Here is a 16,725-nt window from a genome sequence, read left to right on the forward strand (position 1 = left end):
CCTATATTTCGATTTTACTACTATGCCGCGCAGTTGGCACATATATGGGAGTGGGTGAATGCCCCGGATGCTCTCACTTTGCACTCCCAATTGCTTTTCCAGATATACCCTGCCGGCTCTCCATTACAGATGCTTCTTTGTGGGAACCCTAACTTGTCCAAGATCCCTATAATAAGACAGGCCGTCCTCATATGGAAACAGGTGCATGTTATCTTGTTAGGCCAGGGTATTGACCCGGATACTCCTCTGGACAATGCCCTCGGCTTCCCAGAATTGGCTTCGCTGCGGACTGGGGCGGTGTGGGGGAGGTGGGGTGTGACGTCCCTGGGCCACTTATATAACGATGGTATACTGAGGTCCTTCCTGCAGCTTCAACAGGATTACAGTGTACCCTCTTCTCATTTCTACCGCTACCTGCAGCTGAGACATGCGCTTAACGCACAATTTCCCGAAACTCCTCCAATGATTGCCGACTCCCCGGTCAAGTCTCTCCTGCGGTCCCTGGGAAGCGGACATCTGGTGTCCAACATTTATGCAAGCATGCTTCGCTCTCACTATTCTGACCCGTTGTCCATTCTCAGGAGCAAGTGGGAGTCTGACTTGGGTGCCATCTCTGATGAGATCTGGGAGGGTGCTTTATGTTCTCCACGATTATCCACTACCACCACTAGATATCAGCAAATTCAACTGTTTATAATACACAGAGTATATGTGACGCCAGTGCGCTTGCGACATGTAGGGGGTACCCACTCCTCTGGATGTCCTAAGTGCGATAGTCTGGATGCTGACTTTGGCACATTCTCTGGCTGTGTCCCAAGATAGCCGTATTCTGGTCGGGTGTTACTGACGCCCTGGTGTCAACGGGTATTCCCTCGTCTGTATGCTCCCCGACGACATGTGTGTTATCTGCTGTGGAGGAGGATGCCCTGGACCCCCCTGCCAAACGATATGTAATTAATCTGTGTGGCCTGGCCAAGGTGTGTATCGCCAGGCTTTGGCTAGCCAAGGATGCACCAACACTGCGATCCTGGGTCTCCCTTGTAAATGATACGGCCTCTCACGAGAAATATGTATACCTAGCTAGAAAAGCGGAGAAAAAGTATCAGGACCTGTGGGGTCGATGGCTTGAGTCCCCGCTTTCTGGGACCCGGAGTGTCTAGCTATGCTGCGGGGGATTAGAGTGGGTGTGTGACTTTTGATCTGCATCGGGTACACTGCCTCTTTTTCTTTGTGTTGTCCCCTACGCCCGCGGTCAGCCATTCCAGTGCCATTGCTTTAGCTCTGAAATTAGCTCAAATTTATGATGTGCTGCCATAGATATCTGTGTACAGCTTTCATTGATCTATACGCGCCTTGTTAGCATGCGATATTGATTCTAACTTACAACCTATGTTTCGGAATTTAAGCCTGCACCGGTTTCCTATGATAACTATGATAATTGGTCCCTAATGGACATGGGAATCTGCGTATTCCCTGGGCTGGGGATCTACTGTGGGTTGTGCTGTTGTTTTTTTTTGTAATGTGTTTAATGTAAAACAGAAAACTAATAAAAAAATAAGAATTTACTTACCGATAATTCTATTTCTCGGAGTCCGTAGTGGATGCTGGGGTTCCTGAAAGGACCATGGGGAATAGCGGCTCCGCAGGAGACAGGGCACAAAAGTAAAGCTTTCCGATCAGGTGGTGTGCACTGGCTCCTCCCCCTATGACCCTCCTCCAAGCCAGTTAGGTACTGTGCCCGGACGAGCGTACACAATAAGGGAGGAATTTTGAATCCCGGGTAAGACTCATACCAGCCACACCAATCACACCGTACAACTTGTGATCTAAACCCAGTTAACAGTATGATAACAGCGGAGCCTCTGAAAAGATGGCTCACAACAATAATAACCCGATTTTTGTAACTATGTACAAGTATTGGAGATAATCCGCACTTGGGATGGGCGCCCAGCATCCACTACGGACTCCGAGAAATAGAATTATCGGTAAGTAAATTCTTATTTTCTCTATCGTCCTAGTGGATGCTGGGGTTCCTGAAAGGACCATGGGGATTATACCAAAGCTCCCAAACGGGCGGGAGAGTGCGGATGACTCTGCAGCACCGAATGAGAGAACTCCAGGTCCTCCTTAGCCAGGGTATCAAATTTGTAGAATTTAGCAAACGTGTTTGCCCCTGACCAAGTAGCTGCTCGGCAAAGTTGTAAAGCCGAGACCCCTCGGGCAGCCGCCCAAGATGAGCCCACCTTCCTTGTGGAATGGGCATTTACATATTTTGGCTGTGGCAGGCCTGCCACAGAATGTGCAAGCTGAATTGTATTACACATCCAACTAGCAATAGTCTGCTTAGAAGCCAGAGCACCCAGTTTGTTGGGTGCATACAGGATAACAGCAAGTCAGTTTTCCTGACTCCAGCCGTCCTGGAACATATTTTCAGGGCCCTGACAACATCTAGCAACTTGGAGTCCTCCAAGTCCCTAGTAGGTGCAAGGCACCACAATAAGCTGGTTCAGGTGAAACACTGACACCACCTTAGGGAGAGAACTGGGGACGAGTCCGCAGCTCTGCCCTGTCCGAATGGACAAACAGATATGGGCTTTTTTGAGAAAAAACCACCAATTTGACACTCGCCTGGTCCAGGCCAGGGCCAAGAGCATGGTCACTTTTCATGTGAGATGCTTCAAATCCACAGATTTGACTGGTTTTAAACCAATGTGATTTGAGGAATCCCAGAACTACGTTGAGATCCCACAGTGCCACTGGAGGCACAAAAGGGGGTTGTATATGCAATACTCCCTTGACAAACTTCTGGACTTCAGGAACTGAAGCCAATTCTTTCTGGAAGAAAATCGACAGGGCCGAAATTTGAACCTTAATGGACCCCAATTTGAGGCCCATAGACACTCCTGTTTGCAGGAAATGCAGGAAACGACCGAGTTGAAATTTCTTTGTGGGGCCTTCCTGGCCTCACACCGCGCAACATATTTTCGCCACATGTGGTGATAATGTTGTGCGGTCACCTCCTTTCTGGCTTTGACCAGGGTAGGAATGACCTCTTCCGGAATGCCGTTTTCCCTTAGGATCCGGCTTTCCACCGCCATGCCGACAAACGCAGCTGCGGTAAGTCTTGGAACAGACATGGTACTTGCTGAAGCAAGTCCCTTCTTAGCGGCAGAGGCCATAAGACCTCTGTAAGCATCTCTTGAAGTTCCGGGTACCAAGTCCTTCTTGGCCAATCCGGAGCCATGAGTATAGTTCTTACTCCTCTACGTCTTATAATTCTCAGCACCTTAGGTATGAGAAGCAGAGGAGGGAACACATACACCGACTGGTACACCCACGGTGTTACCAGAACGTCCACAGCTATTGCCTGAGGGTCTCTTGACCTGGCGCAATACCTGTCCCGTTTTTTGTTCAGACGGGACGCCATCATGTCCACCTTTGGTATTTCCCAACGGTTTACAATCATGTGGAAAAAACTTCCCGATGAAGTTTCCACTCTCCCGGGTGGAGGTCGTGCCTGCTGAGGAAGTCTGCTTCCCAGTTTCCATTCCCGGGATGAAACACTGCTGACAGTGCTATCACATGATCTTCCGCCCAGCGAAAAGTCCTTGCAGTTTTTGCCATTTCCCTCCTGCTTCTTGTGTCGCCCTGTCTGTTTACGTGGGCGACTGCCGTGATGTTTTTCCCACTGGATCAATACCGGCTGACCTTGAAGCAGAGGTCTTGCTAAGCTTAGAGCATTATAAATTTACCCTTAGCTCCAGTATATTTATGTGGAGAAAAGTCTCCAGACTTGATCACACTCCCTGGAAATTTTTTCCTTGTGTGACTGCTCCCCAGCCTCTCGGGCTGGGCTCCGTGGTCACCAGCATCCAATCCTGAATGCCGAATCTGCGGCCCTCTAGAAGATGAGCACTCTATAACCACCACAGGAGAGACACCCTTGTCCTTGGATATAGGGTTATCCGCTGATGCATCTGAAGATGCGATCCGGACCATTTGTCCAGCAGATCCCACTGAAAAGTTCTTGCGTGAAATCTGCCGAATGGAATTGCTTCGTAGGAAGCCACCATTTTTACCAGGACCCTTGTGCAATGATGCACTGTTTTTAGGAGGTTCCTGACTAGCTCGGATAACTCCCTGGCTTTCTCTTCCGGGAGAAACACCTTTTTCTGGACTGTGTCCAGAATCATCCCTAGGCACAGCAGACGTGTCGTCGGGATCAGCTGCGATTTTGGAATATTTAGAATCCACCCGTGCTGTTGTAGCAGTATCCGAGATAGTGCTACTCCGACCTCCAACTGTTCCCTGGACTATGCCCTTATCAGGAGATCGTCCAAGTAAGGGATAATTAAGACGCCTTTTCTTCGAAGAAGAATCATCATTTCGGCCATTACCTTGGTAAAGACCTGGGGTGCCGTGGACAATCCAAACGGCAGCGTCTGAAACTGATAGTGACAGTTCTGCACCACGAACCTGAGGTACCCTTAGTGAGAAGGGCAAATTTGGGACATAGAGGTAAGCATCCCTGATGTCCCGGGACACTATATAGTCCCCTTCTTCCTGGTTCGTTATCACTGCTCTGAGTGACTCCATCTTGATTTGAACCTTTGTAAGTGTTCAAAAATTTTTTTAGAATAAGTCTCACCTAGCCTTCTGGCTTCAGTACCACAATATAGTGTGGAATAATACCCCTTTTCTTGTAGTAGGAGGGGTAATTTAATTATCACCTGCTGGGAATACAGCTTGTGAATTTTTTCCCATACTGCCTCCTTGTCGGAGGGAGACCTTGGTAAAGCAGACTTCAGGAGCCTGCGAAGGGGAAACGTCTCGACATTCCAATCTGTACCCCTGGGATACTACTTGTAGGATCCAGGGGTCCTGTACGGTCTCAGCGCCATGCTGAGAACTTGTCAGAAGCGGTGGAACGCTTCTGTTCCTGGGAATGGGCTGCCTGCTGCAGTCTTCTTCCCTTTCCTCTATCCCTGGGCAGATATGATCTTATAGGGACGAAAGGACTGAGGCTGAAAAGACGGTGTCTTTTTCTGCAGAGATGTGACTTAGGGTAAAAACGGCGGATTTTCCAGCAGTTGCCGTGGCCACCAGGTCCGATGGACCGACCCCAAATAACTCCTCTTCCTTTATACGGCAATACACCTTTGTGCCGTTTGGAATCTGCATCACCTGACCACTGTCGTGTCCATAACATCTTCTGGCAGATATGGACATCGCATTTACTCTTGATGCCAGAGTGCAAATATCCCTCTGTGCATCTCGCATATATAGAAATGCATCCTTTAAATGCTCTATAGTCAATAAAATACTGTCCCTGTCAAGGGTATCAATATTTTTAGTCAGGGAATCCGACCAAGCCACCCCAGCTCTGCACATCCAGGCTGAGGCGATCGCTGGTCGCAGTATAACACCAGTATGTGTGTATATACTTTTTATGATATTTTCCAGCCTCCTGTCAGCTGGTCCTTGAGGACGGCCCTATCTATAGACGGTACCGCCACTTGTTTTGATAAGCGTGTGAGCGCCTTATCCACCCTAAGGGGTGTTTCCCAACGCGCCCTAACTTCTGGCGGGAAAGGGTATACCGCCCATAATTTTCTATCGGGGGGAACCCACGCATCATCACACACTTTATTTAATTTATCTGATTCAGGAAAAACTACGGTAGTTTTTTCACATCCCACATAATACCCTCTTTTGTGGTACTTGTAGTATCAGAAATATGTAACACCTCCTTCATTGCCTTTAACGTGTGGCCCTAATAAGGAATACGTTTGTTTATTCACCGTCGACACTGGATTCAGTGTCCCTGTCTGTGTCTGTGTCGACCGACTAAAGTAAACGGGCGTTTTAAAACCCCTGACGGTGTTTTTGAGACGTCTGGACCGGTACTAATTGTTTGTCGGCCGTCTCATGTCGTCAACCGACCTTGCAGCGTGTTGACATTATCACGTAATTCCCTAAATAAGCCATCCATTCCGGTGTCGACTCCCTAGAGAGTGACATCACCATTACAGGCAATTGCTCCGCCTCCTCACCAACATCGTCCTCATACATGTCGACACACACGTACCGACACACAGCACACACACAGGGAATGCTCTGATAGAGGACAGGACCCACTAGCCCTTTGGAGAGACAGAGGGAGAGTTTACCAGCACACACCAAAAACGCTATAATTATATAGGGACAACCTTATATAAGTGTTTTCCCTTATAGCATCTTTTTTATATATTTCTAAACGCCAAATTAGTGCCCCCCCTCTCTGTTTTAACCCTGTTTCTGTAGGGCAGTGCAGGGGAGAGCCTGGGAGCCTTCCCTCCAGCCTTTCTGTGAGGGAAAATGGCGCTGTGTGCTGAGGAGATAGGCCCCGCCCCTTTTTCGGCGGCCTCGTCTCCCGCTCTTAACGGATTCTGGCAGGGGTTAAATATCTCCATATAGCCTCCGGAGGCTATATGTGAGGTATTTTTAGCCAAAATAGGTATTCATGTGCCTCCCAGGGCGCCCCCCTCCCAGCGCCCTGCACCCTCAGTGACTGCCGTGTGAAGTGTGCTGAGAGGAAAATGGCGCACAGCTGCAGTGCTGTGCGCTACCTTTAGAAGACTGAGGAGTCTTCTGCCGCCGATTCTGGACCTCTTCTTACTTCAGCATCTGCAAGGGGGCCGGCGGCAAGGCTCCGGTGACCATCCAGGCTGTACCTGTGATCGTCCCTCTGGAGCTGATGTCCAGTAGCCAAGAAGCCAATCCATCCTGCACGCAGGTGAGTTCACTTCTTCTCCCCTAAGTCCCTCGTTGCAGTGATCCTGTTGCCAGCAGGACTCACTGTAAAATAAAAATCCTAAGCTAAACTTTTCTAAGCAGCTCTTTAGGAGAGCCACCTAGATTGCACCCTTCTCGGCCGGGCACAAAAATCTAACTGGCTTGGAGGAGGGTCATAGGGGGAGGAGCCAGTGCACACCACCTGATCGGAAAGCTTTACTTTTGTGCCCTGTCTCCTGCGGAGCCGCTATTCCCCATGGTCCTTTCAGGAACCCCAGCATCCACTAGGACGATAGAGAAAGTATTGAATTAAAAAAAAAAAAAATGTGGGTACACACTAGGCGCTGTGCTCTATGAGCGATGTCGCCTAGTGTTTCCCCTCCTGGACTGGGCAGTCGGCGGCAGTGCGTACACACCGACCGATGTGCAAACCATATTTGCTCAGTGACGTCACGCCATAGGAGGGCCGTGCATGCAGTTTTTGGACGACAGTCCAAATTGAGCTGCATGCACGGCCAACAGCGAGGGTCGTTAACGACCAGCGGGGACGCACATCGCTCGGCAGCATACACACTTAATGAAAAACTAAACGACACCGCTCAGAAAGGGTCAAGACATTGTTTAATTTATCGCTAAGTGTGTACCCACCTTTAGACCTACATATAAAGTACAATACAGGCTAGGCTCGCACACACCACAGTGTCCAGACCATACAATACAATACTGCAGATTTGGAAATTACATTTCTGCAAGTGCAGAAGTCTTTTGATGTATAAATGCACACAGATATAGAGCTTACTCAAATGTAGACTTTTTGCCAAGTCAGTTAAAAAATAAATGAGAAACAGTTCTCATAAACCAGCAATTAGTGTGCATAGTGCAAATGAGACATTCCCTGATCATAGCATTAATAGGTGGAAGAGCATCTGTTCTTCTCAGATCTGAGCTAATGATCTGTCAGCAGAAAGGAATCACTGAGGCCATTCTCCAATATGGCTTGCTGAGCAACATAGAAATGAATTACGGTTTCCATCTGGACCTTGACTTATTTGTTATCTAACAGACAAATAAAGCAGAGTTCCATTCCATACCTGTGGCATATATCTTAGATACCAAGTCAATAAGTATATGGTCTGCCACATGTTTAAATGTTGGTATCCTCTGGCATTTGAACAATGTAATTTCAGAAGCACGTGAAACCATATGTCAAGCATGGTGGTCAAGTTGTGATTTTAAATTAAATGAATGGAACAAGCAGCATTTTAAAAAAACAAATTTTGCAAACACAAGTAATTTTGGGGCAATGGCCAGTTTTAAACCTATTGTCAACTAGTGAAAAATATGCTAACACAACACACTAGCTGACGCCAGGGAATGTGAAGGCTTATATAAATGAAAATTCAATTTTACTTGACCATAAGAGAAATAGTTTCAAATAAAAGCCGATGGAATACTACATAAGTTATTGTAATACCGCAATGTTGGGAAACCTGTACAAATTGAGCATTATTAGAAATAAGCTGCTACAGGTAAGTAGTCTTAAATGATTAGTTGTTGTATTGCAACAAAATACCATACCAAGGACACAAGCTCCTCTCAAGAAGAGGTGTTTGGGCCACATGAGAGGAGTAGATCCAAAGCACAGTGTCAGATTAACCATTAGGCTGCTGCCTAGGGCACTAGTTATTGGTGGGTCATCACACAGTTGGCTGCCAGGGAATAAAATTAAGACCTAATTCATTCCATGTTGGTGGCAACCATACAACTTAACTGAAGAAGCTGGTTAGTTATCCAGCCATGCTGAGGCAGTATTCAGGGAAATTCTTAAAAGGAACTACCAGGTCGCTGGGACAATGTGAACATGTAACTCCCTGCTAAATTCTTTACTTTATGTATATTGTGCTACAGCACCACATGGGTAGCTTGGATAGCTGCATAAGGTTATCTGTAGAGTCTTCTTCTCATTCTCCAGATGCCGAAGTCTACTCTACACAATGTAAACAACATTAAACATGTCAGTTGTACAACTTTCACTACCTGCACATATGCAGTATGAGAAGTGATTTCCTGGGCGCACACATGTGCTGTGCCAAGTGTTTGGCAGCATTGCAGGGGCTGGTACAAGTGTATTCGCCTAGGGCATCCAGAAGCATCAGGCTCTGCCAAAGCTACCAATACTACTGGAGATAGTGTGTGGTCTCTCACATATCTTGCACTATATGACTGATCTATTCACCATGCATGATTTGTATACTCTAGCAATTGTGGCAAGGGCTCACCATTCTGATCAGGATAATTCCATTTGTCATAGACCGCTGCATGCATCCATCCATCCATCAAATACAAGTAGATATATTACTACATTGTCAGATAAAAGTTTTAGCACTGTACACAAATACATTTCTTTGTATGAAAGCCGACAAACAAGGTAAGGCCTATCTTACCATATTGCTCTGGGATTGAGTAGAACCATACATAGTCAATCCATTAGATGGTGCGACTGACTGTGCCATATCAGCTTGTACAATTCCTCTGCGGTTAATTAAGCTAAAAAAAATTAAAAAAAATAATCAAAATTAAAAAATTAAAAGAAGAAGAAGAAATTTTGTTTAAGTGACTACAGGTCATAACATTTTGAAAAAGGGCAGGGCAGAGCTCTACACTTTGCTCTTCTGCTCCTGACTCTGGCAACCCAGCTGTCCATGCTCCCACCTTAGCAGCCTGTTCCTCCACAACATTAACAGTACATCATTGCCTCCATACAACTTCATCATTTGCACACAAGGGGATGACTCAATTTCTGTTAATAGGCTATGGAGTAAGTGCTTCCGGAACTATTGTGAAGGCACTCTCTGGCAATCTAGCTTTGTGCATTTATTCTTGTGCCACAAACAGGAAAAATAAGATTTTACTTACCGGTAAATCTATTTCTCGTAGTCCGTAGTGGATGCTGGGGACTCCGTAAGGACCATGGGGAATAGACGGGCTCCGCAGGAGACATGGGCACTTTAAGAAAGAATTTAGACTCTGGTGTGCTCTGGCTCCTCCCTCTATGTCCCTCCTCCAGACCTCAGTTAGAGAAACTGTGCCCGGAAGATCTGACAGTACAAGGAAAGGATTTTGGAAATCCAGGGCAAGACTCATACCAGCCACACCAATCACACCATATAACTTGTGATAAACTTACCCAGTTAACAGTATGAACAACAACAGAGCATCAGTTCAACCCTGATGCAACAATAACATAGCCCTTATTGCAGCAATAACTATATACAAGTATTGCAGAAGAAGTCCGCACTTGGGACGGGCACCCAGCATCCACTACGGACTACGAGAAATAGATTTACCGGTAAGTAAAATCTTATTTTCTCTAACGTCCTAGTGGATGCTGGGGACTCCGTAAGGACCATGGGGATTATACCAAAGCTCCCAAATGGGCGGGAGAGTGCGGATGACTCTGCAGCACCGAGTGAGCAAACACAAGGTCCTCCTCAGCCAGGGTATCAAACTTGTAGAACTTCGCAAACGTGTTTGCACCTGACCAAGTAGCCGCTCGGCACAGCTGTAATGCCGAGACCCCTCGGGCAGTTGCCCAAGAAGAGCCCACCTTCCTAGTGGAATGGGCCATAACTGATTTTGGCAGCGGCAATCCAGACGCAGAATGAGCCTGCTGAATCGTATTACAGATCCAGAGAGCAATATTTTGCTTTGAAGCAGGAGCACCAAGCTTGTTGGAAGCATACAGGATAAACAAAGATTCTGTTTTCCTGACCCTAGCCGTTCTGGCTACATAAACCTTCAAAGCCCTGACCACATCAAGCAACTCGGAATCCTCCAAAGTCCGTAGTAGCCACAGGCACCACAATAGGTTGGTTTATATGAAAGGTTGAAAACACTTTTGGCAGAAATTGTGGACGGGTCCGCAATTCTGCTCTATCCGCATGGAAAACCAGATAGGGGCTTTTATGTGACAAAGCCGCTAATTCTGACACACGCCTAGCCGAAGCCAATGCAAGTAGCATGACCACCTTCCATGTGAGATATTTCAATTCCACTGTTTTGAGTGGTTCAAACCAGTGGCATTTCAGGAAACTCAACACCACGTTAAGATCCCCAAGGTGCCACTGGAGGCACAAAAGGGGGCTGAATATGCAGCACTCCCTTCACAAACGTCTGAACTTCAGGTAGAGAAGCCAGCTCTTTTTGAAAGAAAATAGATAGGGCCGATATCTGGACCTTAATGGAACCCAATTTTAGGCCCAAAGTCACTCCTGACTGTAGGAAGTGAAGGAAACGGCCCAGCTGGAATTCCTCCGTAGGGGCATTCCTGGCCTCACACCAAGCAACATATTTTCGCCATATACGGTGATAATGTTGAGCTGTCACGTCCTTCCTAGCCTTTATCAGCGTAGGAATGACCTCATCTGGAATGCCTTTTTTCCGCTAGGATCCGGCGTTCAACCGCCATGCCGTCAAACGCAGCCGCGGTAAGTCTTGGAATAGACAGGGCCCTTGTTGCAACAAGTCCTGTCTTAGAGGAAGAGGCCACGGGTCCTCTGTGAGCATTTCTTGCAGATCTGGATACCAAGTCCTTCTTGGCCAAACCGGAACAATGAGTATTGTTCTCACTCCTCTTTTTCTTATGGGTATGAGAGGAAGAGGAGAAAATACATAGACCGATTGGAACACCCACGGTGTCACCAGTGCGTCCACAGCTATCGCCTGAGGGTCTCATGACCTGGCGCAATACCTCTGTAGCTTTTTGTTGAGGCGGGATGCCATCATGTCGACCTGTGGCAGTTCCCACTGACTTGCAATCTGTGTGAAGACTTCTTGATGAAGTCCCCACTCTCCCGGGTGGAGGTCGTGCCTGCTGAGGAAGTCTGCTTCCCAGTTGTCCACTCCCGGGATGAACACTGCTGACAGTGCGCTTACGTGCTTCTCCGCCCAGCGAAGAATTCTGGTGGCTTCTGACTGAATCAGAACAGGTTGGTCGCGAAGCAGGGTCTCCGCTTGACGTAGGGCGTTGTATATGGCCCTTAGTTCCAGGATGTTGATGTGAAGGCAAGTCTCCTGACTTGACCACAGACCTTGGAAATTTCTTCCCTGTGTGACTGCTCCCCCCCCTCGGAGGCTTGCATCCGTGGTCACCAGGACCCAGTCCTGAATGCCGAATCTGCGGCCCTCGAGAAGGTGAGCACTCTGCAGCCACCACAGGAGAGACACCCTGGCCCTGGGGGATAGGGTGATTAACCAATGCATCTGAAGATGTGATCCGGACCACTTGTCCAGTAAGTCCCATTGAAAGGTCTTCGGATGGAACCTGCCGCAGGGAATGGCCTCGTATGATGCCGCCATCCTTCCCAGGACTAGAGTGCAGTGATGCACTGACACCTGTTTTGGTTTTAATAGGTTCCTGACCAGTGTCATGAGCTCCTGAGCTCTCTCTATCGGGAGATAAACCCTTTTCTGGTCTGTGTCTAGAATCATGCCTAGGAAAGGCAGATGAGCCGTAGGAACCAACTGCGACTTTGGAATATTTAGAATCCAGCCGTGTTGACGTTACACTTCCAGAGAAAGTGATAAGCTGTTCAGCAACTGCTCTCTTGATCTCGCTTTTATGAGATCGTCCAAGTACGGGATAATTGTGACACCTTGCTTCCGCAGGAGCACCATCATTTCCGCCATTACCTTGGTGAAGATTCTCGGGGCCGTGGAGAGACCAAACGGCAACATCTGAAATTGGTAATGACAGTCCTGTACCGCAAATCTGAGGTACGCCTGATGAGGTGGATAAATGGGGACATGAAGGTATGCATCCTTTATGTCCAGAGACACCATAAATTCTCCCCCTTTCAGGCTTGCGATGACCGCTCTTAGCGATTCCATCTTGAACTTGAACCTTTTCAGGTATATGTTCAGGGATTTTAATTCAATATGGGTCTGACCGAACCGTCCGGTTTCGGGACTACAACATGATCGAATAATAACCCCCTCCTTGTTGAAGGAGGGGAACCTTGACCACCACCTGTTGAAGATACAATTTGTGAATTGCAGTTAACACTATTTCCCTCTCGTGGGGGGAAGCCGGCAGGGCCGTCGGTGAGGGGGCATCTCCTCAAAGTCCAGCTTGTATCCCTGAGACACAATATCAATTGCCCAGGGATCCAACAGGGAGTGAACCCACTTGTGGCTGAAATTACGAAGATGTGCCCCCACCGGGCCTAGCTCCGCCTGTGGAGCTCCAGCGACATGCGGTGGATTTTGTAGAGGCCGGGGAGGACTTCTGTTCCTGGGAACTAGCTGTGTTGTGCAGCTTCTTTCCTCTGCCCCTGCCAAGAAAGGACGCACATCGGACTTTCTTGTTTCTTTGTGATCGAAAGGCTGCATTTGATAATGTCGTGCTTTCCTAGGCTGTGCAGGAATATAAGGCAAAAAAAAATCAGAATTACCAGCTATAGCTGTGGAGACCAGGTCCGAGATCCCTTCTCCATACAATCCTCAGCCTTCCATATGCCTCTTAAGTCGGCATCACCTGTCCATTGCATATTCTACAGGACACGTCAAGCAGAAATCGACATAGCGTTGACTCTAGAACCCAGTAGACTAATGTCTCTTTGGGCATGTTTTATATATATATCTTAAAACAGCATCTTTAATATCTATATATATATATATATATATATCTATATATATATATATATATCTATATATATCTATATCTATATCTATATCTATATATATATATATATATATATATCTATATATCTATATATATATATATATATATATACACACATACACATACTAGGGTCTCAATCTCTGCTGATAAGGTACCTGTCCACGCTGCTAGAGCGCTATAAACCCATGTCGACACAATTGTCGGTCTGAGTAGTGTACCAGAATGTGCACGCTATCTGCAGGATCCCTGAGGATAGCTGTTAAATCAGGGCTACCTTTTGGGCAAACGTGACACCCTAGGGGAAGATTCCCATCATATCCTGGCCTTAGTAGGGAAAGGATACTCCCTGAGAAATCTTTGTGGGAAACTGCAGTCTCTTGTCTGGAGATTCCCGCTCTTTTTCATCATGAGAGGAGGGAAATTTACCTCAGCTTTCTTCGCCTTAAACATGTGTACCCTTGTGTCAGGGACAGATGAGTCATCAGTGATATGCAAATCATCTTTTATTACAATAATCATATATTGAATACTTTCCTGCCATTTTGGCTGTAACTTTGCATTATCGTAGTCGACACTGGAGTCAGACTCCGTGTCGATATCAGTGTCTATTATTTTGGATAGTGAGCATTGACAGACTCTGAAGGTATCTGCGACATAGGGACAGACATGGGTAGATTCCGTCTGTTCTCTAATCTTTTGTGCAATAAATTCACCTTAGCACTTAATTACACATATCCAAACAGGTGTCGGCGTTGTCGACGGAGACACCCCTCACACACACATTTGCTCCATCTCCTCCTTAGGGGAGCCTTTTACCTCAGACATGTCGACACACATGTACCGACACACCACACCCTCAGGGAATGCTCATCTGAAGACAATTCCCCCACAAGGCCCTTTGGAGAGACAGAGAGAGAGTATGCCAGCACACACCCCAGCGCTATTAACCCAGGAATAACACAGTAATTTAATGTTAACCCAGTAGCTGCTGTTTTGTATTGATTTTTGCGCCTAATTATGTGCCCCCCCCCCTCTCTTTTTACCCTCTTCTACCGTGTATCTGCAGGGGAGAGGCTGGGGAGCTTCCTCTCAGCGGTGCTGTGGAGAAAAAACATGGCGCTGGTGAGTGCTGAGGAAGAAGCCCCGCCCCCTCGACGGCGGGCTTCTGTCCCGCTTAAATATACATTTTCTTGGCGGGGGCTCATACATATATACAGTGCCCAACTGTATACATGTGTACTTTTGCCAAAAGAGGTCCATATGCTGCCCCAGTGCGCCCCCCCCCCCCCCCCCTGCGCCCTGCACCCTTACAGCGACCGGAGTATGTGAGGTGTGTGGGAGCAATGGCGCACAGCTGCAGTGCTGTGCGTTACCTCATGTGAAGAACGGAGTCTTCTGCCGCCGATTTCGAAGTCTTCTTGCTTCTCATACTCACCCGGCTTCTGTCTTCCGGCTCTGCGAGGGGGACGGCAGCGCGGCTCTGGGATCGGACGACAAGGGTGAGATCCTGTGTACGATCCCTCTGGAGCTAATGGTGTCCAGTAGCCTAAGAAGCAGGACCTAGCTTCAGAGAGTAGGGCTGCTTCTCTCCCCTCAGTCCCACGATGCAGGGAGTCTGTTGCCAACAGAGCTCCCTGAAAATAAATAACCTAACAAAATACTTTCTTACAGCAAGCTCAGGAGAGCTCACTGAACAGCACCCAGCTCGTCCGGGCACAGATTCAAACTGAGGTCTGGAGGAGGGACATAGAGGGAGGAGCCAGAGCACACCAGAGTCTAAATTCTTTCTTAAAGTGCCCATGTCTCCTGCGGAGCCCGTCTATTCCCCATGGTCCTTACGGAGTCCCCAGCATCCACTAGGACGTTAGAGAAATGAGAGACGCTTTCTTAGGATAATAACTTATCACTCTAGTAAGTTATGTATGCAGCTGGATATGGAGGTGTTGTCCTGTGGCACATAGCATATAACTAAACTACCCAGTAATTTCGCTGGCACACTCTTCACATTCCATCGGTGTAACACTAACCTACCATAAGCAAACAACTCCGTTCTCAGCGCACAACTTTAATAGAGAAAAAATGTAAGGCACACTTTTTGTTTGTCCAATCCCATCCTCCATATCTAACAAAAATTCCAGTAAACTCCTAAAATGTAGAAACATCAGAAATCTAAACTAAACCATGTATTCTTTATAATATTTACCTGGCTCAGTAAATGGTATAGGAAGATATACAATACTGCATTACTCAAACAAAACATTTCTTAGCCGTGACCTGCTCCATAAAGGTTTAGCAATGTTATACATATAAAACTGTAAATGTATCAAAGACAATCTGGTATATTCACTATGGAACTGATTTAGAGTTGCACATACATAGGCCATATTGGGTGCTTGAAAATAATATGTGGATATTTATCAATATTCTGAGTTGTACCCATCTATGCGTCACCATCCGCTTATGAAAATAGCTGCCATCACTATCAGATCGCAAGTGCGCCAGGCACATACTGGATGCAAAAGAGCCATCTGCAATCATGTCCAAGCCAAGCCCTCAGAACACATACTACATGGGAAAACACATTGGTGCCCAGTTACAGCCACTCACCACAGGTGGAAATGCAGTAGACTCAATTACCCATAGTTTGTCATAGTTGCTCTTGCAAAAAATAAGGTATGTTCGCAAACTGGACTTGCATTCATCTCTGTATCAGGCCCTTTATAAAAAGCAGCTACAAGAAGGTACACAATAAGTTCAACAATCTATCTGCAGATCTATGATTGGGAAATGTCTAACGAATTCAGTAACAATAAATGCATCAATTGCAACACACTCATGACAACTATGGGGGGTCATTCAGAGTTGATCGCTCGCTGCTGATTTTCGCAGCACAGCGATCAGGTGAAAAAATGGCATTTCTGCGCATGCGTATGCCCCGCAATGGGCACGTGCAACGTACGGGTACAAAGCCCTTTGAGATTGTGCGCAGGTTCTAGCGACGTTTTTCTTTGCACTGGTGGCCGCTAGAAGATTGACCGGAAGGGGGCGTTTCTGGGTGTCAACTGACCGTTATCAGGGAGTGTTTGTAAAAACGCAGGCGTGTCTGAAAAAACGCAGGCGTGGCTGGGCGGGTGTATGACGTCAAATCCGGACACGAATAGGCTGAAGTGATCGCAAGCGCTGAGTAGGTTCGGAGCTACTCTGAAACTGCACAAACCATTTTTGCAAAGCTCGGCTGCACATGCATTCGCACTTCTGCTAAGCTAAAA

At 47.1% G+C, this 16,725-nt stretch overlaps 1 protein-coding gene across 7 annotated transcripts in view; it reads right to left on the reverse strand.

The window, feature by feature from the left end:
- Positions 1-16,725, reverse strand: part of ZDHHC14 (zinc finger DHHC-type palmitoyltransferase 14) — a 336,275-nt gene that overhangs the window by 26,786 nt on the left and 292,764 nt on the right. For all 7 annotated transcript variants that reach the window (XM_063917666.1, XM_063917664.1, XM_063917662.1 and 4 more), the window contains one exon: positions 9,219-9,321. In XM_063917666.1, coding sequence (XP_063773736.1) covers positions 9,219-9,321 — 103 coding nt within the window. The remainder of the gene's footprint in view (positions 1-9,218; positions 9,322-16,725) is intronic.

This window comes from Pseudophryne corroboree, chromosome 4, assembly GCF_028390025.1.
Source record: "Pseudophryne corroboree isolate aPseCor3 chromosome 4, aPseCor3.hap2, whole genome shotgun sequence".
In the NCBI taxonomy this organism is placed as follows: domain Eukaryota; kingdom Metazoa; phylum Chordata; class Amphibia; order Anura; family Myobatrachidae; genus Pseudophryne; species Pseudophryne corroboree.